Source organism: Dryobates pubescens, chromosome 4, assembly GCF_014839835.1.
Source record: "Dryobates pubescens isolate bDryPub1 chromosome 4, bDryPub1.pri, whole genome shotgun sequence".
Classification (NCBI taxonomy): Eukaryota; Metazoa; Chordata; class Aves; order Piciformes; family Picidae; genus Dryobates; species Dryobates pubescens.
In genome coordinates, this window is record NC_071615.1 from 17,384,407 (window position 1) to 17,411,225 (window position 26,819).

Below are 26,819 nucleotides of genomic sequence, written 5' to 3' on the forward strand. Positions count from 1 at the left end.
CTCCCAGTAAGCCAGTGAGTCACAGCCCCCCTCAGGCAGGGCAGCAATGCAGTCCAAGGGATATCAAGCAAGGCTCTAGATGGTGTTTGACCTAGTTTGTGGCTGCTGTGGCATCCCAGGGAGCAGTGCTGTGGGACATGCTCTGCAAGGCAGAGACCTGAGTGACAACCACAGCTCACTGGGCAGCTCTTGGTGAGGCTGGGGAGGTCACCTCTGAGCCATGGTCTCGGGAATCACAGCAGGGCTTGGGTTGGAAGGGACCTTAAGGATCATTCAGTTCTTCACCCCTGCTGCCATGGGCAGGGATGTCTTCTATGATCCCAGGCTGCTCAAGGCCTCAATCCAACCTGGCTTTGAGCACTTCCAGGCAGCCTGTTCCAGTGCCTCATCACCCTCAAGGTAGAGATCAGGAGGCTCCAAAGGCTGCCCTGAAGCCTGCAGCCCCTTTCCATTGCTAGCCAGGGTGAAGGAAGGTGTGTGGAGATGCCACCTGGGCCAAGCCTGCCACCACCTGCCCTGGCAAAGTGTTCCATGCACACAAGAGCTCAGCAGCAGGAGCCTTTTCCACACAGCACAGCCACAAGCAACATGAAACCTCAAGGGCTGCAAGAAGTTTTGCCTCCATTATCTCCTCCTGAGTCAGAGCCAGCTGGGAGCTGGGGCTCTGCTTCCCTCTGCTGCCTGGCCTGCTCCTGCCTGTACCTGCAGGCAGGGTACCCCACTCACACACAGCCTCTGCATTCACACCTCAGGGCTGCTGCCTGGTGAAGAGGAACAGGCCAGGGTCAGCCCACCCAGAGCTGGGACCTGGAAAGGCAGGGGGAGTGGGCAGCTCATGATCCTCATGAGGTTCAGCAAGGCCATGGGCAAGGTCCTGCACCTGTGTCAGGGCAATCCCAAGCACAAACCCAGGTTGGAGAGCAGCCCTGTGCAGAAGGACTTGGGGTGACCAAGCAGGGCAGGGATTGTGCCTCTGGACTCAGCACTGGGGAGGCCACAGCTGGAACACTGAGCTGCCTAAACAGGAGCCAACAGTGTGCCCAGGGGGCCAAGAAGGCCAAGGGCATCCTGGCCTGCAGCAGGGAGAGTGTGGCCAGCAGGAGCAGGGAAGTCCTTGTGCCCTGTGCTCAGCACTGCTCAGGCCACCCCTGGAGTCCTGTGTCCAGCTCTGGGCTCCTCAGCTCAAGAAGGAGAGACTTGAAGGTGTCCAGAGAAGGGCAACAAAGCTGGGGAGGGGTCTGGGGCACAGCCCTGGGAGGAGAGGCTGAGGGAGCTGGGGTTGCTTAGCCTGCAGAAGAGGAGGCTCAGGGGAGACCTTCTTGCTCTCTGCAACTCCCTGCAGGGAGGTTGGAGCCAGGTGTGGGTTGGGCTCTGCTCCCAGGCAGCCAGCAGCAGAACAAGAGGACACAGTCTCAAGCTGTGCCAGGAGAAGTTTAGGCTGGAGGTGAGGAGAAAGTTCTTCACTGAGCGAGTCATTCGCCATTGGGCTGTGCTGCCCAGGGAGGTGGTGGAGTCCCCATCCCTGGAGGTGTTCAAGAGGGGCTTGGATGTGGCACTTGGTGCCGTGGTCTGGTCGTGAGGTCTGTGGTGACAGCTTGGCGCCGGGAGCGGGGGGCGGTGCCGGGAACGGGGGGCAGGGGCCGGTGCGGGCGGGGCGGTGCCGGGTGCGGGCGGGGCGGTACCGGGAGCTGGGGGGGCGGTGCCGGGAGCTGGGGGGCGGTGCCGCGAGCTGGGGGCGGTGCCGGGAGCGGGCGGGGCGGCGCCGGGAGCTGGGGGGCAGGGGCCGGTGCGGGCGGGGCGGTGCCGGGAGCGGGCGGTACGGTGCCGGGAGCGGGAGGGCGGTGCCGGGAGCTGGGGGGGCGGTGCCGGGAGCGGGCGGTACGGTGCCGGGAGCGGGAGGGCGGTGCCGGGAGCGGGCGGTGCGGTGCCGGGAGCTGGGGGGCGGCGCCGGGAGCGGGCGGTACGGTGCCGGGAGCTGGAGGGCGGCGCCGGGAGCGGGCGGTACGGTGCCGGGAGCGGGAGGGCGGTGCCGGGAGCTGGGGGGGCGGTGCCGGGAGCGGGCGGTACGGTGCCGGGAGCGGGAGGGCGGTGCCGGGAGCTGGAGGGCGGCGCCGGGAGCTGGGGGGCGGTGCCGGGAGCTGGGGGGCGGTGCCGGGAGCGGGCGGGGCGGCGCCGGGAGCGGGCGGGGCGGCGCCGGGAGCTGGGGGGCGGCGCCGGGAGCTGGGGGGCGGTGCCGGGAGCTGGGGGGGCGGTGCCGGGAGCGGGAGGGGCGGTGCCGGGAGCTGGGGGGGCGGTGCCGGGAGCTGGGGGGCGGCGCCGGGAGCGGGCGGTGCGGTGCCGGGAGCTGGAGGGCGGCGCCGGGAGCTGGGGGGCGGCGCCGGGAGCTGGGGGGCGGCGCCGGGAGCTGGGGGGCGGCGCCGGGAGCGGGCGGCGCTCTGGGACCTTTCAAGAGCGGCGCCGCCATGATCTGCCTGGTGCTGGGGCTCTTCGCCAGCCTCTTCCACAGCGGTGCGGGACCCCCCCCTGCATGTTATGCCCCGCTCCCCTCCCCTCCCCCGCCACCCCGTGGCCGCAGGGCCGGCGCCGGGTGCCGGTGTGCTGCGCGTCCCCGCGGCCGCGGGGCCGGGTCTCGCTCTCCCTGTGCCCCTGCAGCTGCAGGGTCGAGGCCGAGCCCCGCACACCCTCTGTCCCTGCGGCTTCGGGTCCTGGGGTCAGGTTCCTCCGTGTGCCCCCGGCTAAGGGCCCAGGACTCCGCTCCCGCCGTGCCCCCGGGGCTGAGGGCTCGGCACCCCCTGCGCCCCCGCGGCTGATGGCCCGAGGAGGAACCCCCACTACCCGTGGGACCCCGTGGCCAGGACACTCCTACCCCGCGGCTGAGGGGCCCCGGTCTGTCTCCCTCATCCGCGGCTCCCTCTGTCCTCTCCTCGCAGCCTACAGCGGCGCCAACGAACGAACCTTCGTGGCCATCAAACCGGACGGGGTCCAGCGGCACCTGGTCGGGGAGATCATCCGGCGCTTCGAGAGGAAGGGGCTGCAGCTGGTGGGGCTGAAGCTCCTGCAGGTGAACCATGGCGTGGGGGGTCCCGTGGGGCTGGGGAGCCCAGGCTGGAGCAAGTCCCCCGGGGTCCTACTGACCTTACCTCTGCCGGTGAATCCCGGGGCAGGGGAGGGGGTTTTGCCTGCTTTACAGCTTCCACAGCCCGCTGCTGTCACTTGGGCACCGAACCCCCCCGGGTGGGAGGGGAGTGTTGGCAGCCGGGTGCCTGCGGAGGGCTGGCTGTGCCGGGGGGAGGCTGCCTGCCCTTGGCTGTCCCTGGCACAGGGCTGTCGCAAGCCGGCAGGTCTCACTCGCAGCCCTTGGCACGGCTGGCAGTGAGCGTCCCCGCAGCAGCTCCACCCGCAGCCCCCAGCCTTTCCCGCACCTCTGGGGCGCTGGGATGTGCCGGGAGCAGCCTCAGCTGTGTGCTCTTTGTGCCCAGGCCTCAGAGGAGCTGCTGAAGCAGCACTACGTCGCCCTTCGGGACAGGCCCTTCTACAGCCGCCTGGTCAAGTACATGAGCTCCGGGCCCGTGGTGGCCATGGTGAGTTGTGGCAGCATCAGGCTCTGCCTTCAGAACGTGGCTATAGAATCAACCAGGTTGGAAAGGACCTCAGAGGTCATCAAGTCCAAGCTGTCACCCAGCACCATCTGATCAACTAAACCATGGCACCAAGTGCCACATCCAAGCCCCTCTGGAACACCTCCAGGGGTGGGGACTCCACCACCTCCCTGGGCAGCACATTCCAATTGCTAACAACTCTCTCAGTGAAGAACTTTCTCCTCACCTCCAGCCTAAACCTCCCCTGGCACAGTTTGAGACTGTGTCCTCTTGTTCTGCTGCTGGCTGCCTGGGAGCAGAGCCCAACCCCCACCTGGCTAAAACCTCCCTTCAGGGAGAGAGCAAGAAGGTCTCCCCTGAGCCTCCTCTTCTGCAGGCTAAGCAACCCCAGCTCCCTCAGCCTCTCCTCCCAGGGCTGTGCCCCAGACCCCTCCCCAGCTTTGTTGCCCTTCTCTGGACACCTTCAAGTCTCTCAATGTCCTTCTTGAGCTGAGGAGCCCAGAGCTGGACACAGGACTCAAGCTGTGGCCTGAGCAGTGCTGAGCACAGGGCACAAGGACTTCCCTGCTCCTGCTGGCCACACTCTTCCTGCTGCAGGCCAGGATGCCCTTGGCCTTCTTGGCCCCCTGGGCACACTGCTGGCTCATGTTCAGGCAGCTGTCAATCAGCACCCCCAGGTCCCTCTCTGCCTGGCTGCTCTCAGCCACTCTGCCCCCAGCCTGTAGCTCTGCCTGGGGTTGCTGTGGCCAAAGTGAAGCCCCTGGCACTGGGACTTGTTGAATGCCATCCTGTTGGCCTCTGCCCATCTGCCCAGCCTGGCAAGGTTCCTCTGCAGAGCCCTTCTGCCCTCTAACTGACCAACATCTGCTCCCAGCTTGGTGTCAGCTGCACATTTGCTGATGCCTGACTCAATGCCCTCCTCCAGATCATCAATGAAGATATTGAACAGGCTGGGGCCCAGCACTGCTCCCTGGGGCACAGCACTGGTGCCTGGCTGCCAGCTGGCTGTGGCACCATTCACCACCACTCTCTGGGCTCAGCCTCCAGCCAGTTCCTCACCCAGCTCAGAGAGCTGCTGCCCAAGCCAGGGGCTGACAGATGAGGAGCAGTTCCTGCGGCTCACAACTCCGATGGCTTCCGGCATCGACTTTTGAAGGCTGCTGAGGGAGGGACCCTTCCCTGTCTCCCAGCCAAGGCCATCAGGCTGGGAATGGGGAGAAGAGGGGATGATCTCCTGGGATTGTGGTGGGAGCTGATCCTTGCTTTGCTGCCCTGTAGGTCTGGCAGGGGCTGGATGTGGTCAAGACGGTTCGCACCATGATCGGCGAGACCGACCCGGCGGCGTCCCGGCCTGGCACCATCCGGGGAGACTTCTGCCTGGAAGTCAGCAAGTGAGACCCTTGCCTTTCTGTTCCCTTGCTTGTCCAGGGACTCCTGTGCCAGGCCTGCCTGGGCCACACCAGTCTGCATCCCCAGAGCAGAGCTGCCCCTCTGGCAGCAGGCAGAGCAGCCCTGGCAGGATGAGCTGCCCTCTGCCCCCTGGGGTTGGTTTTGCCAGGGGGAAGAACCTGGGTTTGTCTTTCCTGCCCTCTGAAGCTTTCTCTTGAGAGCAGCTGGGGTTTGCTTGCCCTTGCCCCTGGAGAGCCAGGACTGGCAGGTGGTGAAGAGGGAGGGAGAAGCCCTCTCAGTGCTTCCCTGGTGGAGCAGGGCACCTGGAGAGCTGCTCCAGCTCCATCGGGCAGCTGAGTCTGTGATGGAAGCCAGCTGGGAGCTCTGCAAGGGCTGGGGCTCTTCACTGGTGAAGAAGCCAACCTTGGGTGGACCCTTGCTGAACCCCTCCTGTTCTGTGGTGTCTGATGCCAAACCTGCTCTAAAGGACCTTCCCTGGCTGGAGAAAGCTGGAGGCAAAACTCCTGACATGAACCCAAAGCACATCACAGATCCACAGCCACTTGCAGCTCCTCTTCCAGCATCAGAAGAGGAAGGAGGGGAACTGGCAGCCCCTGAGCCAGGCTGGGGGTGCCCAGGAGCAGCTGGGAGGGCTCTGTGATAGGATGGAGCTGGCTCCATTGATTCAAGTGGGGCTGGAGCAGGTGCAGAGAAGGGCAGTGGAGCTGGTGAAGGCTCTGGAGAGCAGGGCTGGTGAGGAGCAGCTGAGGAGTGTTTGTGTAGCCTGGAGGAAAGGAGGCTGAAGGGAGACCTCCTGCCTCACTGCAGCTCCTGGAAGCCAGGAGGGGGTTGGTCTCCTGTCACTTGTCCCCTGGGAGAAGAGGAAGTGGCCTCAAGTTGCACCAGGGGGGGTTTAGGTTGGACATGAGGAACAACTTCTTCCCTGAGAGGGTTGCTAGAGCCTGGCCCAGAATAGTGGTGGAGTGCCCATCCCTGGAGGGGTTTCAAACCTGTGCAGCTGAAGGATGTGGATCCATGGTGCCCTGGCACTGCTGGGGTGATCACAGAATCATGGACTGGGTTGGGAGGGACCTCAGAGCTCATCTACTCCAAGCCCCTGCCCTGGGCAGGGACACCTCCCACCAGCACAGCTTGCTCAGGGCCTCATCCAGCCTGGCCTTCAACCCCTCCAGGCAGGAGGCAGCCACAGCCTCCCTGGGCAGCCTGTGCCAGAGTCTCCCCAGCCTCACTGCCAAGAATTCCTTCCTCCTCTCCACTCAGTCTCCTCTCTCCCAGCTCAAAGCCATTGGCCCTGGGCCTCGCACTCCCAGCCCTTGTCCCAAGTCCCTCCCCAGCTCTCCTGGAGCCCTTCAGGTCCTGGGAGGCTGCTCTGAGGTCTGCCTGCAGCCTTCTCCTCTCCAGGCTGCACAGCCCCAGCTCTCCCAGCCTGGCCCCACAGGGGAGGTTCTGCAGCCTCTGAGCATCTCTGTGGCCTCCTCTGGATGTGCTCAAGTTGGGCTCCAAGCTCTCCAAAGCCTTTTCCAATCCAACCAACTGCAGACTTCTGTAACTCAGTTGGCTGAGGTGAGCTCTCCAAGCTGCAGCTGCCCTCTGCCTCCTCTCCCTGCTGGCTGCCAGCTGATCCTCTTCCCCCCTGCCCCTGCAGGAACCTCATCCACGGCAGCGACTCGGTGGAGAGTGCCCAGCAGGAGATCTCTCTCTGGTTCCACCCGGAGGAGCTGACCTGCTGGCAGGACACAGCTGAGCACTGGATCTATGCCTGAGGAGCAGCCTGCAGGGAGCTCCCTTCCCACCTGGACACTGAGGACTTCCTATCCACTCCATCCTGGCTGCCTGGGCTGGCTCCTGCTGCGGGGGGCAGCTCCGTGTGGCTCCTGCTCTGCCTGTGGGAGCTGCTGTGTGTGGCAGCCCTGCAGCTCAGCTCCCTGCAATAGCAGCTGCTTCCCCCTGCTCTGCTACCTGCTCCCTGTTGTCACTCTCTGCTGCAGCACCTGAAACCCCAGGTGGCTCAGGGGGCTTTATGGGAGACCTGGGCTCTGTGCCTGTTCCTGTGTCTGCTCAGCCCTGCCTGGGACAGCAGAAGATGAGCTCCTTGCTGCTGGGAGATGCTCTGCTCGCTGCATGGAGGTCTGGGGGCATCCTGCCCCTCTGCTCTGCTCTGCCCCCACCTGCAGCATTGCCTCCAGCTCTGGGGCCCCCAGCACAGGAAGGACCTGGAGCTGCTGGAGAGGAGCCAGAGGAGGCCATGAAGATAATCAGAGGCTGCAGAACCTCTGCTGTGGGCACAAGCTGAGAGGGTGGGGGCTGTTGAACTTGGAGAAGGCTGCAGGCAGACCTCAGAGCAGCCTCCCAGGACCTGAAGGGCTCCAGGAGAGCTGGGGAGGGACTTGGGACAAGGGCTGGGAGTGCCAGGCCCAGGGCCAATGGCTTTGAGCTGGGAGAGAGGAGACTGGAGTGGAAAGGAGGAAGAAATCCTTGGCAGTGAGGCTGGGGAGACTCTGGCACAGGCTGCCCAGGGAGGCTGTGGCTGCCTCCTGCCTGGAGGTGTTGAGGGCCAGGCTGGATGAGGCCTTGAGCAGCCTGTGCTGGTGGGAGGGGTCCCTGCCTGTGGCAGGGCCTTGGAGCTGGAGGAGCCAATGTCCCTCCTGACCCATCCTATGACTTTGTGGTGGATAAAATCTCTCTGTGTCTCTGGAAGGTCTTCACCAAATGTTTTAAAAGAACCACGCTGCTGTGGGACCAAAGGAAAAGGTCCCCCTGGGGTAAGAGTTCCTTCTGAGGACTGAAGGAAAGGACCACCTGCTCTGCCTCTTGCTGGGAGCTCTGCCTGCCAGGGCTGCCACAGGCTCACCAGCTCCAGATGCAGGAGGCCATGGGAGGAAGGTTCAGCAGCTGCTGTGAAATGCAGAGGTTGTGGCTGCTGGGAGCAGGGAAGCAGCTTCTCCAGCTCTGCTCTGGTTCTCTGCAGGGCTCCAGTGGTGGCTGCATGGCTCTGGGCCAGACCTAGCAGAGTCCACCTCGTGCTGTCCTGCCATGGTGAGGAGCCCATGGGTGGGGAGCAGCAGTCCTGGGCCAAGCACAGCAGCAGAAGGGGGAGCTGGGAAGGGTTTCTATCTCTGGGGCTCAAGAAGGACTTGGGAGGGCTCTTTAGTCCTCTCTGGTGCACAGTGCAGGCTGGGCAGCCCTGGCACAGCTCTGGGAGACCCTGAGCTGTTTCTTGGCTGCTGGTGGAGCTGCTCTCCTGGGGGTGTTTCTGGGACCCCCCTTTGATGCCACCTTGAACCTGCTGTGAGCTTGCCTGGGGACATCAGACTCCTGCAGGCCATGTGGTGCCTGAGCTCCTTGGGCAGCCTTGCCAGGGCAGGGATGCCATGGAACAGGGGCACCCTTTGACCTGGGGAACAAGGTGTACCAGGGCAGGGAGAGCAAAATGCTCAGCCTTTCCTGACTCCTCTCTCTCTCTGGATCCCCAGTGACAGCTGCTGGGCAACAACTGCAGCTCTCTGGGGACACAGGAAACTTGCCCTTGCTCCCTGCTGCAGGCAGGCCCTGAGTGTGGTGTGGCTGAGCAAGGACCTACCCCCAGTGACACAGCAATGGGTGCTGGGGATGGAGGGAGACCTTTGGTGCCTGAGGCTTCCCTCAGCTGCCCAGGCTGCTCCTGCCTCCAGGCACTTCTCCAGGTGGCTGTTCACAGCCCCAGGGAGATGAGAGGTACCCTCTGTTCCCAGAACTCCTCCATTTGCTGGGGTTGTGAATACACTCTGGAGTGCCACCATCTCTCCTGCTGCTTGTTTTCCCCAGGCACTGCCTGGGTGGCTTTGGGTATGCTGAGGTGGATGCAGTCTTCACCTGTCCCTGCCTGCCACCACTGTCTCCCACAGCATCCTCCTGCAGCAGCTGGCTGCTCAGGGCCTGGGGGGGTGGATGGTTGCCTGGATAAAAAAACTGGCTGAAGGTTGAGTCCAAAGAGGGGTGGGGAAGAGAGTTAACTCCAGCTGGTGTCCATGCACCAGTGGTGATCTCCATGGCTCAGTGCTGGGCCAGTTCTCTTCAGTGTCTTTATCAGTGATCTGGGTGAGGGAATTGAAGCACCATCAGTGATCCCATTGGGTGGCAGAGTTGATCTGCTGCAGGGCAGGAGGCTGTGCAGAGGGCCCTGGCCAGGCTGCAGCCATGGCTGAGGCCAAGGGGATGAGGTTCAACCAGGCCAAGGGCTGGGTCCTGCCCTTGGGGCACAACCACCCCAGGAAGGCTCCAGGCTGGGGGCAGAGGGGCTGCAAAGTGCCCAGCAGAGAAGGCCCTGGGGGTGCTGGGTGCCAGCAGCTGGAGAGGAGCCAGAGGGTGCCCAGGGGGGCAAGAAGGGCAGCAGCAGCCTGGGCTGGAGCAGCACTGGGGTGGCAGCAGGAGCAGGGCAGGGATGGTGCCTCTGGGCTGGGCACTGGGGAGGCCACAGCTTGAGTGCTGGGTTCAGCTCTGGGCTCCTCACTGCCAGAAGGACCTTGAGGAGCTGGAGCAGGGCCAGAGAAGGGCAAGAGAGCTGGGGAAGGGTCTGGGGAAGAGGGCTGGGAAGGAGCAGCTGAGGGAGCTTGAGGGGGTTGAGGCTGGAGAAGAGGAGGCTGAGGGAGACCTCCTTGCTCTCTGCAGCTCCCTGAGAGGAGGCTGCAGCCAGCTGGGGCTTGGGCTCTGCTCCCTAGGCTCAGGGGCTAGCAGGAGAGGCAAAGGCCTGAAACTGTGCCAGGGGAGGGTTAGGTTGGAGAGGAAGCAAAATGTCTTTGCTTCAAGAGAGGTCAGGGCCTGGCAGAGGCTGCCCAGGGAGGTGGTGGAGTCCCCATGCCTGGAGGGGTTCCAGAAAGAACTGTGTGGCCATGGCACTTGGGGCCAGGGTTCGGGGGCCATGGTGGTGCTGGACTGGATGCTCTGGGAGGCCTTTTCCAGCCCAAACCATTCTCTGTCAGTGCCACTCTGATGCTGCTGTGCTGCTCCCAAGGAACAGGGGACAGGACAAGGGACAATGGCCTGAAACGGTGCCAGGGGAGGTTCGGGTTGGCCGTTAAGAGACCTCCCCACTGAAGGCCTTCTGAGGCCCAGGCTGCCCGGGCGGGTGGCTGGATGCCCCTGCCGGGAGGTGTTTCCCGGAGGCAGAGCTGCGGTGCTGGGGGTCCCGGCGCGGCCCCGGCCTGGGCTCAGCCCTGGCCTGGGCTCAGCCCCGGCTCCTCCTTCCCCTCCCCTCTTCTCCCCTCCCACCTCCGCGCGCGGCCGCCGCACGCGCTCAGCGGGGATTGGCTGCCAGGGTCACGTGGTGCCGCCCGGCGCGCTCGCGCCTGTGACGCTGCCGACTTGCGCGCGAGCGCAGCGCCCCCTGCAGGCCGGCGGCGATGAGTGCAGCGCACCCCCGGCCCCCTTCTCCTCCTCGCCGCTCCACTCCCCCACGGCTGCCAGGGCCCCGAGAGGCAGCCCCGTGGCGCGGGGTGCATCCCCCCCCGGCCGGCCCCATTGCCCACTCCAGGGCTTGCTGGTCGAACGGTATTTCAGGGGGGGTTGTCCTACACCGGAGCATGGCGAGGATGTGCCCCTGCCCGGCCTGGGGCAGGGACAGGGCTGGCCAGGCCTCGCTGCACCAGGACAGCTGCTGGCCCGAGCGCAGCCCTGGCACGGGGCCACCTCCCACGTTAAAGCAGCACAGTCAAGTCCTGGTGTCTGGTGTTAGTCACTCTACAGACCTAGCCCCCACTGCCTCCAAGCAGAGTTATCTGAGTTAACCTCCTAGCAATAAGTAATTGGACAGGGTGGTACCAGAGCATGCTCAGCTTGAGGTGGGTGCCTCCTGAGAGGGACCCCAAAAGGGAGAATTCCCCCCAGGCTTTGGTCCAATGGTGGTTCTGAGATCCTCCATCTTCCAACTCCTCGCTAAGTTCCCTCAGCACCTCCACTCGATGCATGATGGACTTCTCTCACCCTGTGCAGGAGGATGCTGTTAAACCAACAGTAAAAGTGTTGCTAAAATCCTCCCTTTGGTCAGCTTGAGGGGTGAGCTGGTCATTAGAAGGAATTATGTTGGTTAAGCAGGACCTGCACTCCTTGAAGGCTATGACCAGTGACTGAGTCGTCTCTCAAGTGCTTTTCAGTAGCTCCCAGGATTTTAGCAGGCAATGAGGTGAGAATGTCAAGCCTTTAATTACCAGGTTCTTATTTCCTTATTCTTCTTCAGAACTGGGGTAGTTTGCAGTTGATGGAGACCTCTCCAGACTCTCATGTCCCATGCTGACACTTGACAAACTCTTCCAGTGCCTTGGGATGGATCCTGTCATGACTCACAGCTCCACATGCCTCCAGCTCCAACAGATGAATCCAAGCAAGTTGAGGGGCAGCTGGGAGCTCCCAGAGTCATCCAGTGCAGGGCTCAGCGCTTAGAGCCTCAAACTTCCACTGCTTTCATAGCCTAGTTCGAGCTGAAAGCAGCCGTTAAAGGTCACGTAGTCCATCCCCAGCAGGGACATCTGCAACCGCAGCAGGTTGCTCAGAGCCCAAACCAACCTGACCCTGAACTTGTTCCCCTCTTCTGTTGCCCCTTATTGTTAGCGACGCTCCTGCAGTTAATTCCCCGATACAAATCTGAGCTTTTTGATAAGCGCTCCCGGGCCCAGCCGGGGCAGGAGGAGCGCTGCTTCCCGCGGCCGGGGACGTTCACGTCGTTAATGTCTCCCAGGCTCCAAGGAACGCTGCTCTATAAACGCCGCGGCCGCAGGCAGCCGCTCTTGACAGCCCCGACAAGCCGCTGGCTGCTGCCTCTCAGCCTCCGGTGCCTGCCCGCGGCCCTCACACCTCCCCAGGCTCTTCCCAGGAGCCCTGCAAGGCTGCGCGGGCCCGCGGCCGTCCCTTGGCGCCAGCCGGCCCCTCGGGGCCCTCGCACGCCGCCATCTTGCCCCGCCGCGGGGGCTGCCGGGACGTGCCGGCGGCGGCGGGGATAGGTCGGCCCTCGTCACGTGCTCCGGGTCGGCCGTCAGGGCGCCGCTCCCCCGGGGCGTGACCGCGGCGGCGGCGCTGATTGGGCGCGGGGCGCGCGGCTCCGGCGCGCGAGGGCAGCGCCCCCTGCACGTGACGCGGGAGCGGGGCCCGGAGTCGGGCCGGGACTCAGCCGGCGGCGGCCGCCGCGTCCCGCAGCGCCGGCGGCAGCGGTGAGTGCGGCCCCCCCGCCCCGGCGCCGGCCTCTGCCCGCCGCTCCGCCACCGTCCCTGCCCGGCCACCGCCGCTCCGCGCTCCCCTCGCGGCCCTGGGGCCGGCCCGGTTCCCCTCAGCCCCGCGGCCCGCTCCCCTCGGCGCGCCCGGCCTCTATCTCTCCGCGGCCCCCGTTTCCCTCTCCGCCCCGCGGCTCCGCTTCCCCACAGCCCCGCGGCCGAAGCTCCCTCCAAAGCTCGGCCGAGCCCGTGGGTTTCCCTCGGCGCCCCGCGGGGGCCGGCAGCCGGGTCGTTTTGCCCGGGACAGGGGTGTCCGGGCCTCGGTGCAGCGGCGGAGCCGCCGGGAGGAGCGGAACCCTGTCCCGGGGCTGCTGGCCGCGTCCTGGCGAGTCTGGTGGGGCCGTTTGCTTTCTGCGGCAGCTGTGTCTCCTGTGGCCGTGCAGCCTGCGGTACAAAGACAGAGCCCTGGGGGTGGAGAGCAGTGACAGCGCGGGGGGCTGCCGGCGTTGGAGGGGCTGCCGGTTCCAGGCCTGACTTCCTGCCGTCCTTCTTTCTTTCTTTCTTTCTCTCTGGTGGTTGCAGCAGGCGCTGGCAGCGCAGACCTGTGTCGTTTCCCAGCAGAGCCCCGGGCTCCAAACGCCTCATTGCCCTGCCGAGGGCCTCGGCTCTCCTTTAGCCCGCGGGTGAAGTCCGTGGCTGCGCACCCGGGGCCCAGCCGGGCCGATGCAATGGGAACCGTGCCATGAGGGCTGGTAAGACTGGACCACAGCCATGACGGAGCCCCACAGGGTTCCCTTCACCACCCTCCACGGCCCCCTCAGCAGCAGCTTCCTGAAGAGGTCTCGGAAGGAGGATGGAGAGCAGCCCCAGGAGGCGGAGCCGGCGGCCACGGCCGTCCGCATCACCCTCACCCTCTTCGAGCCCGACCACAAACGCTGCCCAGAGTTCTTCTACCCAGACCTGCTGAAGAGCTCTCGAGGCAAAGTGAAAGGTGGTGGCTCCTCAGGGGACAAGGTGGGTGTCCTCCTGGGGAACCTGTGTGATAGCTCAGTGTCATGAAAGTCTTCGGGGGGCTGGAGCAGCCCTGCTGCAAGGACAGGCTGAGGGAGCTGGAGGTGCTCAGCCTGGGGAAGGGAAGGCTCCAGGGAGACCTCAGAGCAGCCTCCCAGTACTTGAAGGGGTTACAAGAAGGGTGGAGAGAGACTGTTCCCAAAGGCCTGCAGGGACAGGCCCAGGGGCAATGGCTTCAACCTAGAGCAGAGCAGATGGAGATTGGATGTGAGGAACAAGTTCTGCACCAGGAGGCTGCTGGAGCACTGCAGCAGGCTGCCCAGGGAGGTGGTTGAGGCTCCATGCCTGGAGACATTGAAGGTGAGGCTGGAGAGGGCTGTGGGCAACCTGATCCAGTGGAGGCTGTCCCTGCTGAGTGCAGGGGGTTGGACTGGGTGAGCTTTGCAGGTCCCTTCCAGCCCAGAGCATTCTGTGAGTCTGTGTTCCAAAGGCTTTTCCAGGGTTGCTGTTCCATTGCTGGTTTGGGAGTTGGTTGTGAGGGGCTGAGAGGTAGAAGGAGAGTGATTTGGTATCCCCTGGGCAGGAAAAGTGGCATCCAGGCAGGGGTGGTTCTTGTCAGGGCCATACTGCCTCCCTCAGAGCTTGCAGTGATAGGACCAGAGGCAATGGTTTGGACCTGGAGCAGGGCAGAGTTAGGTTGGGCATCAGGGGGAAGTTCTGCACAGGGAGGCTGGGGAGACTCTGGCACAGGCTACCCAGGGAGGTGCTGGAGACCCCATCCCTGGAGACCCTCAAGGTCAGCCTTGATGTGGCTCTGAGCAACCTGCTCCCCTTGGAGATGTCCCTGCTGCCTGCAGGGGGGGTGGACAGGATGAGCTTTGAAGGTCCCTTCCAACCTGCTGCATTCTGTGCTGTGCCCTGGGTGGGATTTCACATCAGCAGGGGGGGTTGGTGGCAGGGGTGGGCTGTGCAGCTTGTTCAGTGTGGAACTGCTGGACCTGAAGTGGTGTTTGGTACCTGGCTTGCTAGCAGGGGTGAGGAGACCTTTCCCAGGGGCTCTCTTCCAAAGAGCATCAGAAGGAGAGGTGCTCCTGCAGCACGTGGCTGGATCTTCTCTGGGCCCTTGCTCTGCTGCAGCTGAACATTTCCACCTCAGTGCTGTGTGGGCTGCTGACAGAGCTGCTTGGCTGTGCAGGGTACAATGGCATCCCAGCTGCTGTCACATCTGAGCTCTGTGCCAGGGCTGTTTTGCTCTCAGGAGGAAGCTGGTTGGCTTCTGCTGATGTTTTACTGTCACAGGTGCTGAGAAGTCAGTTGAGGCTTTGTGTTGCTTTTGGTTTGAGTCAGGAGAAGCAGAGGCAGAAGGACCAAAGCAGCTGGGAGAGCACCTGAAGCATAGAAGCTCTCAAGAGTCATGGACTGCTTGGGATGGAAGGGACCTTTAGAGCTCATCCAGTCCAACCCCTGCAGTCAGCAGGGACTTCTGCAACCAGGGCAGGTTGCTCAGAGCCCTGTCAAGCTTCAGCTTGAATGCCTCCAGGGACAGGACAGCTCCCAGCTCTCTGGGCAGCCTGGGCCAGGCTCTCCTCACCCTCAGTGTCAAACATTTCTCCCTTCTCTCCACATTCAATCTCTCTCTTTGAGTTCAAACAGTCCCTTTTAGCCTGTCCTACCAGGCCCTGCTCAAAACTGTCCCCCACAGCAAACTCCTGGCCAAGCTGTCAGCCCCTGGCTTGGCCAGCAGCACTCTGAGCTGGGTTAGGACCTGGCTGGAGGCTGAGCCCAGAGAGTGGTGGTGAATGGTGCCACAGCCAGCTGGCAGCCAGGCACCAGTGGTGTGCCCCAGGGAGCAGTGCTGGGCCCCAGCCTGTTCAATATCTTCATTGATGATCTGGAGGAGGGCATTGAGTCAGGCATCAGCAAATTTGCAGCTGACAGCAAGCTGGGAGCAGAGGTTGGTCAGTTAGAGGGCAGAAGGGCTCTGCAGAGGCACCTTGCCAGGCTGGGCAGATGGGCAGAGGCCAACAGGATGGCATTCAACAAGTCCCAGTGCCAGGGGCTGCACTTTGGCCACAGCAACCCCAGGCAGAGCTACAGGCTGGGGGCAGAGTGGTTGAGAGCAGCCAGGCAGAGAGGGACCTGGGGGTGCTGATTGACAGCTGGCTGAACATGAGCCAGCAGTGTGCCCAGGGGGCCAAGAAGGCCAAGGGCATCCTGGCCTGCAGCAGGCAGAGTGTGGCCAGCAGGAGCAGGGAAGTCCTTGTGCCCTGTGCTCAGCACTGCTCAGGCCACAGCTTGAGTCCTGTGTCCAGCTCTGGGCTCCTCAGCTCAAGAAGGACATTGAGAGACTTGAAGGTGTCCAGAGAAGGGCAACAAAGCTGGGGAGGGGTCTGGGGCACAGCCCTGGGAGGAGAGGCTGAGGGAGCTGGGGTTGCTTAGCCTGCAGAAGAGGAGGCTCAGGGGAGACCTTCTTGCTCTCTGCAACTCCCTGCAGGGAGGTTTTAGCCAGGTGGGGGTTGGGCTCTGCTCCCAGGCAGCCAGCAGCAGAACAAGAGGACACAGTCTCAAGCTGTGCCAGGGGAGGTTTAGGCTGGAGGTGAGGAGAAAGTTCTTCACTGAGAGAGTTGTTAGCCATTGGGATGTGCTGCCCAGGGAGGTGGTGGAGTCCCCATCCCTGGAGGTGTTCCAGAGGGGCTTGGATGTGGCCCTTGGAGCCCTGGGTTAGTCCTGAGGTCTGTGGTGCCAGCTTGGACTCGATGATCCTCGAGGCCTCTTCCAACCTTGGTGATTCTGTGAGACTGTGATGCTGTGAAGCTCAGTCCCCAGCTCTCTGCTCAGCCTCTTGGAGCTCACAGGGCCCTGATTCTTCAGGTCCCTCTGGGTGGCTCCTGCCCCTCAGGCACCTCACCTGCACCACTCAGCTTGGGCTCATCTGCAGATGTGCTGAGGCTGCCTTGATCCTCTGCCTTGTGTCACTGGTGAAGGTTTTGATCACTGCTGATTTGTCTGAGCTGCTGCCTGGCTGCTCCAGCCCTGGGGGGGGGTTGGGAAGGTGCCAGAACTGCCTTTGATTTGTCTTTGCCTCTCTTATTTCCCCAGAAGAAAGACCCTGCTGATCCCTTCAACGATGAGGAGAAGGAAAGGCACAAAGTGGAAGCTCTTGCTAGGAAGTTTGAAGAAAAATATGTGAGTTTGCCTTGCACTGCCTCTGGTTGTCCCCCAGCCCCTGGCACAGGCAGGGGGTCAGCTCAGCCAGCACCAGCTGGTGCCCTTTGGCTTTGTTTTCTTGCTCTCAATCCTTTGTCCTTGCTGGAAGCTGCTGGCTTCTCCCTTCCTTTCCCACCTCGAGGCAGTGGGGCCATGCAAATGGGTCAGCTGTGCTCTTAGGTCAGAGGAGGCTGCTGGAGGGGAGTGCTCCTCTCACTGGGGGTGGCACAGAAGTTGCTGGCACTTGGAGCCCTTCAGTTTCTGAAGCCCAAATTGATGTGCAGGCCATGGGACCTGCCAGCACCCTGAGCCCTGGGGGCAGGCAGGGTGAGGGACACTGCTCTGCCTCACTCAGCTCCTTTCTCTTCTTCCTCTCACTTGATTTCCACAGGCAGCAGGGCAGCTCTGTAAGGTTTGGCCATGGGCACCTCTGGAGGCTGGGTTGATGGCCTGCCTCGTGATAAGGATTTGACCTCTGGGTCTCCTTCATGCTCTGGGTTTGTGTTTGGGGCATGGAGTGAGCAGGGTGTAGTGACTGTGTAGCAGCTGTGCTGAGCAGTCCTGCACTGCACTGGCAGCAGGGTTGAAGGGCCAAGGGCTGGGTCCTGGCCTTGGGGCACAACCACCCCAGGAAGGCTCCAGGCTGGGGGCAGAGGGGCTGCAAAGTGCCCAGCAGAGAAGGCCCTGGGGGTGCTGGGTGCCAGCAGCTGGAGAGGAGCCAGGGGGTGCCCAGGGGGGCAAGAAGGGCAGCAGCAGCCTGGCCTGGAGCAGCAGTGGGGTGGCAGCAGGAGCAGGGCAGGGATGGTGCCCCTGGGCTGGGCACTGGGGAGGCCACAGCTTGAGTGCTGGGTTCAGCTCTGGGCTCCTCACTGCCAGAAGGACCTTGAGGAGCTGGAGCAGGGCCAGAGAAGGGCAAGAGAGCTGGGGAAGGGTCTGGAGAAGAGGGCTGGGGAGGAGCAGCTGAGGGAGCTGGGGGGGTTGAGCCTGGAGCAGAGGAGGCTGAGGGAGACCTCCTTGCTCTCTGCAGCTCCCTGAGAGGAGGCTGCAGCCAGCTGGGGCTTGGGCTCTGCTCCCAAGGAACAAGTGGTAGGAAGAGAGGAACTTGCCCGAAAGGGGAGGGTTAGGTTGGATATTAGGAAGTATTTCTTCCCAGCAAGGGTTTCCAGGTATGGAAACAGACTGCCCAGGGGGGTGGCTGAATCCCCACCCCTGGAGGTGTTTCCCAGAGGCAGAGCTGTGGTGCTGAGGGCCAGGGCTCAGCCCCAGCCTGGGCAGAGTTACAGACAGGCTGGACTGGAGGAGCCTAAAGGGCTTTGCCAACCAAACTGATTCTTTGATTCTATTCTGAGGGGCACAGACCTCATTCAGCATCACCTCTGGTGGCACAGTGCCAGCCTGGCTGGCAGCTCAGCCCCTGCTCCATTGGGCTGCACCAGGCTGGGCTTCCATGTGAAAAGGCCTAGAACTGAATTTACTTTGTCCTGAGATCCCTGGGAGCCTGCTGGGAATTAACCTCCCTTGGAGGGAAAGGCTGAGAGCCCTGGGGCTGTTTGGGCTGGAGGAGAGCAGCCTGAGAGGGCATCTGATGAGTGCTGAGCAGCACTGAAGGGAGGGTGTCAGGAGGATGGGAGCAGGGGATCTGATGAGTGCTGAGCAGCACTGAAGGGTATCAGGAGGATGGGAGCAGGGGATCTGGTGAGTGCTGAGCAGCACTGAAGGGAGGGTGTCAGGAGGATGGGAGCAGGGGATCTGATGAGTGCTGAGCAGCACTGAAGGGAGGGTGTCAGGAGGATGGGAGCAGGGGATCTGATGAGTGCTGAGCAGCACTGAAGGGAGGGTGTCAGGAGGATGGGAGCAGGGGATCTGATGAGTGCTGAGCAGCACTGAAGGGAGGGTGTCAGGAGGATGGGAGCAGGGGATCTGATCAGTGCTGAGCAGCACTCAAGGCTGGGTGCCAGGAGGATGGGAGCAAAGGTTCAGTGGTGCCCAGGGTCAGGGCCAGTGAGCACCAACTGGAACAGAAACTCCATCTGAACGTGAGGAGGAACTGCTGTAACTGAAGGGTGCTGGAGCCCTGGGGCAGGCTGCCCAGAGGGGTGGTGGAGACTTTCCAGAGCCCCCTGGCTGTGTCCCTGTGTGAGCTCTAGGTGCTGCTGCTCTGGCAGGCCTTGCAGTGGGTGCTCTCCAGAGGTCCCTTCCAGCCCCTGCCGCTCTGGGTGAGCGCTGCTCCGGGGCTGCTGCTGCTGCTGCTGGGAGCTGAGAGATCTCAGCCCCATTTCTGTGCAGGGGCAGTGCCAGGCCCCTGTGCCAGGGCTGCCCCCATGGTCAGAGCAGGAGGCAGCTGCAGGAGGTCCCTGTTGTGTCGCCCAGGGCGGGAAGAGGCGCCGCAAGGACCGCATCCAGGACCTGATCGACATGGGCTACGGCTACGACGAGTCCGACTCCTTCATCGACAACTCCGAAGCTGTGAGTCCTGGGAGCAGCTTACAGACAGCTGCCTGGGCACAGCCTGAGCTGGGGGAGAGCCAGCAGCCTGCAGGGCTGGGGAATGAGGGCTCCTGGGGCGAGCACAGGGCAGGAGGATGGTTAGCGGCAGTGTCTACCGCCCTGCCTCCCTCCTGGGGGAGCACAAATCCCACTCCATTCCCTGGGCAGCTGCCCCCCAGGGTGGAATCTCACAGCTCTCACTACCAGCAAGGTGTTCTCTGTTGTTTGCAGTATGATGAGCTGGTGCCAGCTTCTCTCACAACCAAGTATGGAGGCTTCTACATCAACTCAGGGACGCTGCAGTTCCGGCAGGCCTCCGAGTCGGAAGATGACTACGTGAAAGAGAAGAAGAAGAAGTGCCCCAAGGTCAGCAAGCCAGCTGGCCTCTCTTCTTCCCTCTCTTACAGCTCAGTGGGTTTGAGGCATGAAAGGTGGCTTGCCATGGGAGGCAGAGTGAGATCTGGGACTTGGTGTGGACAGAAACCTCCTCCTGTCCCAGGGCTGGGGAGTGGAGCATGGCTGCCACGGAGGAGGCTCTGGTGGCGCTGCCTGCTCCCTGGAGCAGAGGGGCCAGCAGCTGCTTGCCACCCTGAAAAGCCACTTAGCATCATGGTGGGAGGGCAAGGATTGTTCCAGCATCCTCTTCCTCATCTGAGGGGTGCTGGGGACTCTGCTGGGAGATCAGGTTCTGCTCTTTGGTGGCAACCTCTGCTGGAGCCAGCCCTGTTTGTGTGGTGCTGCAGGGAAGTGGCTAAAAGGGGAGGCAGCAGCAGCAGCTGGGCATCCCTTCAGACCTCACTGAGCATCACCTCTGGTGGCACAGTGCCAGCCTGGCTGGCAGCTCAGCCCCTGCTCCATTGGGCTGCACCAGGCTGGGCTTCCATGTGAAAAGGCCTAGAACTGAACTTGCTTTGTCCTGAGATCCCTGGGAGCCTGCTGGGAATTAACCTCCCTTGGAGGGAAAGGCTGAGAGCCCTGGGGCTGTTTGGGCTGGAGGAGAGCAGCCTGAGAGGGCATCTGATGAGTGCTGAGCAGCACTGAAAAGAGGGTGCCAGGAGGATGGGAGCAGGGGATCTGATGAGTGCTGAGCAGCACTGAAGGGAGGGTGTCAGGAGGATGGGAGCAGGGAATCTGATGAGTGCTGAGCAGCAGTGAAGGGAGGGTGTCAGGAGGATGGGAGCAGGGGATCTGATGAGTGCTGAGCAGCACTGAAGGGAGGGTGTCAGGAGGATGGGAGCAGGGAATCTGATGAGTGCTGAGCAGCAGTGAAGGGAGGGTGTCAGGAGGATGGGAGCAGGGGATCTGATGAGTGCTGAGCAGCAGTGAAGGGAGGGTGTCAGGAGGATGGGAGCAGGGGATCTGATGAGTGCTGAGCAGCACTGAAGGGAAGGTGTCAGGAGGATGGGAGCAGGGGATCTGATGAGTGCTGAGCAGCAGTGAAGGGAGGGTGTCAGGAGGATGGGAGCAGGGGATCTGATGAGTGCTGAGCAGCAGTGAAGGGAGGGTGTCAGGAGGATGGGAGCAGGGGATCTGATGAGTGCTGAGCAGCACTGAAGGGAGGGTGTCAGGAGGATGGGAGCAGGGGATCTGATGAGTGCTGAGCAGCACTGAAGGGTTGGTGTCAGGAGGATGGGAGCAGGGGATCTGATGAGTGCTGAGCAGCACTGAAGGGAGGGTGTCAGGAGGATGGGAGCAGGGGATCTGATGAGTGCTGAGCAGCACTGAAGGGTTGGTGTCAGGAGGATGGGAGCAGGGGATCTGATGAGTGCTGAGCAGCACTGAAGGGAGGGTGTCAGGAGGATGGGAGCAGGGGATCTGCTCAGTGCTGAGCAGCACTGAAGGGAGGGTGTCAGGAGGATGGGAGCAGGGGATCTGATGAGTGCTGAGCAGCACTCAAGGCTGGGTGTCAGGAGGATGGGAGCAGGGGATCTGATCAGTGCTGAGCAGCATTCAAGGGTGTCAGGAGGTGGCATCAGCTTTCTGTGTGGCATCAGCACTGCTGTGAAGTGAAGAAGGCTCTGTGTGCCAGAACCATGGGCACAGTCAGCTGGCTTGGGGCTCATGTGGGCAGAGGGCCCAGAGGCAGTGTTGCAGGAGGTGCTGTGGTGGTGCTCTGGTTGTGATTTTGCTTTGTGACCTCTCTCCAGAAGAGGAAGTTGAAAGATGGAGGTGAAAAGGTCAAGAAGAAGAAGAAAGATGATTCCTATGACAAGGAAAAGAAATCCAAGAAGTCCAAGTTTCCAAAGGCTGGGTAAGGAGGGGGAGGGAATGCTGACTGCCTCCTGTTGGGGTCACAGGTGGCATTTGGCATAGCTGCTGCCAGGGGAGGGAGGCTTGAGGGTGTGCTGCAGAAACCCCAGGGGGGCAACCCCTCTGGCTTCTGAAGAGGGAGAAGAAAGGCAGCTTGGGGTAAGGGAAGGAGCAGAGCTCCACAGTGAGGGGAGGAGGGGGCAGGGCTGGCCCCACTGTTGGAGCTCTGTTTGTGCACTCATGATGGAGGCAGTTACTGGAGAGCCTGAAGAGATGGAAAAGGAATTTGCTCTCCTGGCTCCAACAGGCAAAAAGCTTCCAGCTGCTGTCATGCAAGCTCTGCCTTGCCTCAGGTAGAATCATTGAATCATAGAATAGGGTTGGAAGGGACCTCAAGGATCAGCCAGTTCCAACCCCCCTGCCATGGCCAGGGACACCTCACACTGCAGCAGGTTGCTCCCAGCCACCTCCAGCCTGGCTGCAAACACCTCCAGGCAGGAGGCTTCCACCACCTCCCTGGGCAGCCTGTGCCAGGCTCTCACCACCCTCATGGGGAACAACTTCTTCCTCACATCCAGTCTCAATCTCCCCACTTCTACTTTTGCTCCATCCCCCCCAGTCCTATGCCTCCCTGACACCCTCCAAAGTCCTTCCCCATCTTTCCTGTAGCCCCTTTCAGATCCTGGAAGGCCACAAGAAGGTCTCCTCCTAAGCTGCTCTGCACTGGCGCATTGCCCAACCTTCCTTGCAGGAGAGGTGCAGGTGGCTGACCAAGAGCAGAGCTTGCTGGAGGCACTTTGAAGCTCCAGCAGTGAGGGAGGTCAGCCTCTCCTGCAGCCTGAGCAAGGAGCACAAGCAGAAGAGAGCTTAAGAGACCATGGAGTGTTCTTCCTGCTGTAACTGGTCAAGGCTTAGCCGGCTGCAAGCCGTGGCTGGGGTGAAGGCATCCCCGTCCCTTCCTCCTGGCCTCATTTCCGTTGCCTTTCCTCCTCCATCCCTCTGTTTGCAGCTTTACAGCGTTAAATGCAAGCAAGGAGAAGAAGAAGAAGAAATACTCTGGGGCTCTTAGTGTCAAGGAGATGCTGAAGAAGTTTCAGAAGGAGAAGGATGCTCAGAAGAAAAAGGACGAGGAGCAGAAGGCGGCGACTCCCTCGCCGGCAGAGCCCCCGGCCCCCAGGGAGGCAGAGGCCGTGCCCGACCCTCTGCTCTCGCTCTTTGGCCACGCCAGCGACAGTGACCTGCTTCAGGCGGCCACAGCCATGGACTCCTTGACTGAGCTGGACCTGGAGAGGCTCCTCAGCGAGTCCCCCGAGGGCAGTCCCTTTGCGGAGGCGGAGGACGGCAGCGATGCGGCGGGGCCGGAGCAGGAGTTCCGGCAGCCTCCCTCCCTGCCCGAGGGGCTGCCGGCCCCCCTGGAGAAGCGCATCAAGGAGCTGGCCCAGGTACGGCCCCTGCAGCCCTGCACAGCAGCTCACTTCTCACTGGAGCAGCTTCCTAACTGCTGTTGCTAAAGAAGTGCTTCTGTTGGAGATGTCTGAGTGCTGCTGACCAGTGTGTGGGGTGGGGAGGAGGAGGAGGAGCTGCAGCTGATGAAGGGAAAGGGCTCTCCATGGTTGTCTCCCTGCTGTTCACAGCAGACCCTGGGTAGATGTGAGCTAAAGCAGAGGGTTCAGCCAGGGTACCAGCTGCAGGGTTATGTTGCTACAAAGGTAGTGCAGGAGCAGCCTGCCCACAGCTCCTCCTGCTGCTCTGGCTCCTGTTGCTGGGCTGTGGGTGGGAAGGGGAGAAGTGGAGCAGGAGAAGCACCAGATGTAAGCAGCTGGGGCATGAGCCCTGTGGCAGGTGGGACTGAAGGACTCCAGGGACCAGGCCTTTGGGTGTGAGGGACAAGTTGTGCAGCAGGAGGCTGCTGGAGCACTGCAGCAGGCTGCCCAGGGAGGGGGCTGAGGCTCCATGCCTGGAGAGATTCCAGGTGAGGCTGGGCAGGGCTGTGGGCAACCTGAGCTGGTTGGGGATGTCCCTGCTGAGGGCAGGGGGTTGGTGTGGGTGAGCTTTGCAGCTCCCTTCCAGCCCAGGGCACTCTGTGAGTCTGTGATCCCAGCAGCTGGGAGTATCTCCTGGGTTAGGTGGAGACTCTGAACTGATTTGACTTTATCCTCCCCTCCCTCAAAGGGTTTTGCTGTTGAGGATTCTCTGCAGTGTCTTCCTTTCACCCTTCCATGTCAGCAGCTCTGCTGGCAGGGCTGGAGGCAGCTTCTGCCCTGAGAGGGGGTTGCAGGGTGACAGAATCACAAAGAGTGCCAGCAGGGTGAGGCTGGAAAGGAGCTCTGGAGCTCCCCCACCCAACCCCCTGCTCCAGCAGGGCACCCCCAGCACCCTGCCCAGCAGCACAGTGCCCAGGGGGGGTTGGAAGCTCTCCACACCAGGACACTCCACAACCTCTCTGGGCAGCCTGCTCCAGGCCTCCAGCAGCCTCACCCCAAACAACTTTCTCCTCCTGCTCAGCTCCAACCTCCTGCCTGACACTTGCTGCCCCTTGCCCCTTGTGCTGGCCCTGGGCAGCACTCATCAGAGTCTGGCCCCAGCCTCTTGCCCCCCACAGCTCCTTTAGCTCTTGCTGAGCATTGCTCAGCTGCCCTCTGGGGCTGCTCTTCTGCAGGCTCTCAGCCCCAGGGCTCTCAGCCTTTGCTGCTCCCAGAGCTGCTCCAGGCCCCTCAGCAGCTCTGCAGCCTGCCCTGGACTCTCTCCAGCACTTCTCTGTCTCTCCTGAACTGGGAAGCCCAGAGGTGGACCCAGGAGGACTGCAGCTGTGGCCTGACCAGGGCAGAGCAGCCCTAATGGCCTTCTCCTGCTCTCCTTTCCCACACAGGGAGTCTCTCTCTTGCTGTGGTGCCTGCTGGTGGATCCCAGCCTTGGTTCCCTCCCCAGCCAGCAGACACTGACAGCCCTTGGCAGTTGTCCTCTCCTGGACACACTCCTCCTGGGGGGGAGGTCTTGGGCAGCACTCTGTGTGCTGCAGTCATGCCTCAGGAAGCTTTCTGGTTGTTTTTTTTCCCCCTCCTGGTTTCCATGGTGTTGGCTGGGACTGACCCAGCCCCTGGGGCTGCTGCTCTTGGCTTAGTGTCCACCTTGGTCTTGAGAGCCTGCTGAGAAGTCTGCCTGCCCCTCACTGCAGGTGCTGGGGCTGAGCTGGGCTGCTCCAGGCACTCTTCTGGCTCAGCTCTAGTGTGAGGTTGAGCCTGTGCCTTGCACCTGGCCCTCTCCCCAGCTCAAAGCACCCCATGGCCACCACAGGAGCTTCTTGGCCCGCTTAGGTGTGGAGTGCTCCATGCAGGAAGTCCAATGGACTCAGCAGGAGAATGCAGAGTGGGAAGGTCAATGGGCAGGACAGGGTCTCACCTGCTCAGGTGGGAGGCTGGGCTGGAGCTGAGGAGGTGTGAGAGGAGAGGACACAATCCCCCAGGTGTCTGCTCTGAGGAGGTGTGAGTGGAGAGGACACAATCCCCCAGGTGTCTGCTGTGAGCCCAGCTGCAGCAGGCAAGAGGCCTGGAGCTTGGTGGAGGGAGGCTGGAGCTTGGTGGAGGCAGGATGGAGCTTGGTGGGACAGAGCTGGGGCTTGGTGGAGGCAGGCTGGGGCTTGGTGGGACAGAGCTGGGGCTTGGTGGAGGCAGGCTGGGGCTTGGTGGAGGCAGGCTGGGGCTTGGTGGAGGCAGGCTGGGGCTTGGTGGGACAGAGCTGGGGCTTGGTGGGAGGGAGCTGGAGCTTGGTGGGAGGGAGCTGGAGCTTGGTGGAGGCAGGCTGGGGCTTGGTGGGACAGAGCTGGGGCTTGGTGGAGGCAGGCTGGGGCTTGGTGGAGGCAGGCTGGGGCTTGGTGGAGGCAGGCTGGGGCTTGGTGGGACAGAGCTGGGGCTTGGTGGAGGCAAGCTGGAGCTTGGTGGGACAGAGCTGGGGCTTGGTGGAGGCAGGCTGGGGCTTGGTGGGAGGGAGCTGGAGCTTGGTGGAGGCAGGCTGGGGCTTGGTGGGAGGGAGCTGGAGCTTGGTGGAGGCAGGCTGGGGCTTGGTGGGACAGAGCTGGGGCTTGGTGGAGGCAGGCTGGCCCTTGGTTTGTGATGTTTGTGGAGTGGTTTGGGCCCCTGGTGCCTGTGTGGTGCTGCTGGTGACTTGTGTTGTCTGCTCATTCACAGGCTGCCAGAGCTGCAGAGGGAGAAGGCAAACAGAGATTCTTCACTCAGGACATCAACAACATCATCCTGGAGTAAGTGCCACCAGCAGGGGAGGAGCTGCTGAGGCAGAGCAGCTGAAGGGGAGCTGTGAGGAGCAGCTGGGAGGCTGTCCCTGGACAGCTCCTCCCCACAGAACGTGGCCAGGGCAGCAGGGAGGCCTCCTGGAGATGCCTGCAGTGGAGCTCTGATGTTTCCCTGGGGTAGGAGAAGCATGGAGGGGGCACATCCAGGCCTCCTCTTCTCAAGCTTCATCTCCATGCACTCAGGTTGGGGCTCCTGAGCAGGGACTGCAGCTTGATATAGGAGCAGGAGGTCTGTCCCTGGCAGGTGTCAGCCATGGTCATCCAGGTGACCAATGGTGTCCTCAGATGGAGATGGGGGACAGGTGGTGACCCCCAGATGGAGATGGGGGACAGGTGGTGACCCCCAGATGGAGATGGGGCACAGGTGGTGACCCCCAGGGGCCTGCACTGGGACCAGAGCTGTGCAGCATCTTCCTCAATGCCACAGAGCCTGAGGCACCCTGAGCAGGGCTGCAGGGCACAGCAGGCTGAGTGGGGTTGGTAAGGCTGAAGGAGGGGAAGGCAGCCAGAGGGACCTGGACAGGCTGCAGGGGTGGCTGAGGAGAGCCTCAGGAGGTTCAGCAAGGCCAACTGCAAGGTCCTGCAGTCCTTGGCATCAACCCAGGCTGGGGGGGATGAGACTGAGAGCAGCCCTGCAGGGAAGGCCTTGGGGGTGCTGGGGGGGAGGAGCTGGGCAGGAGCCAGCAGTGGGCACTGGCAGCACAGGAGGCCAAGGGCAGCCTGGGCTGCAGCCACAGCAGGGTGGCCAGAGCTGGAGAGAGGATCCTGCCCTCTGCTCTGGGGAGACCTCCCCTGCAGGGCTGGGGCCAGGTATGGGACCCCCAGCACAAGAGAGACCTGGAGCTGCTGGAGAGGGGCCAGAGGAAGCCACAGAGATGCTCAGAGGCTGCAGAACCTCCCCTGTGGGGCCAGGCTGGGAGAGCTGGGGCTGTGCAGCCTGGAGAAGGGAAGGCTGCAGGGAGACCTCAGAGCTGCAGTTCAGTATCTGCAGGGCAGCTGCAGGCAGGCTGGGAGGGACTGCTCAGAAGGGGCTGTGGGGACAGGAGCAGAGGCAATGGTTTGGAGCTGGAGCAGGGCAGAGTTAGGCTGGACACCAGGAGGGAGTTTTGCACAGGGAGGCTGGGGAGACTCTGGCACAGGCTGCCCAGGGAGGTGCTTGAGGCCTCATCCCTGGAGCCATTGAAGCTCAGCCTGGCTGTGTCCCTGGGCAGCCTGCTCTGGCTGGGGATAAAGGGTTTGAGTCTGCTGACTGTAAAGAGTCATGGAATGATGGACAGGTTTGGGTTGCAGGAGACCTTTAGAGCTCACCCAGTGCAAGCCCTGCAGCCAGCAGGGACAGCTGCAGCCACAGCAGGCTGCCCCCAGCCCCAA

The 26,819-nt window shown here is 62.5% G+C and overlaps 2 protein-coding genes across 2 annotated transcripts in view; both read left to right on the forward strand.

The window, feature by feature from the left end:
- Nucleotides 1-2,416: 2,416 nt before the first annotated feature.
- Nucleotides 2,417-7,034, forward strand: NME3 (NME/NM23 nucleoside diphosphate kinase 3). The gene is made up of 5 exons (XM_054161353.1): nucleotides 2,417-2,508; nucleotides 2,931-3,061; nucleotides 3,480-3,581; nucleotides 4,878-4,990; nucleotides 6,655-7,034. Exons 1-5 carry the CDS (start codon nucleotides 2,463-2,465, stop codon nucleotides 6,770-6,772), a joined length of 510 nt encoding a protein of 169 aa, XP_054017328.1. The 5' UTR covers nucleotides 2,417-2,462; the 3' UTR covers nucleotides 6,773-7,034.
- Nucleotides 7,035-12,870: 5,836 nt separating this feature from the next.
- UBN1 (ubinuclein 1) overlaps nucleotides 12,871-26,819 on the forward strand; it is a 34,594-nt gene continuing 20,645 nt past the window's right edge. Inside the window, exons 1-7 of the mRNA XM_054180711.1 lie at nucleotides 12,871-13,201; nucleotides 16,298-16,384; nucleotides 18,776-18,871; nucleotides 19,124-19,258; nucleotides 21,040-21,143; nucleotides 22,152-22,584; nucleotides 25,327-25,397. Of these exons, the coding sequence (XP_054036686.1) occupies nucleotides 12,959-13,201; nucleotides 16,298-16,384; nucleotides 18,776-18,871; nucleotides 19,124-19,258; nucleotides 21,040-21,143; nucleotides 22,152-22,584; nucleotides 25,327-25,397 (1,169 nt within the window). The 5' untranslated portion in view covers nucleotides 12,871-12,958. The remainder of the gene's footprint in view (nucleotides 13,202-16,297; nucleotides 16,385-18,775; nucleotides 18,872-19,123; nucleotides 19,259-21,039; nucleotides 21,144-22,151; nucleotides 22,585-25,326; nucleotides 25,398-26,819) is intronic.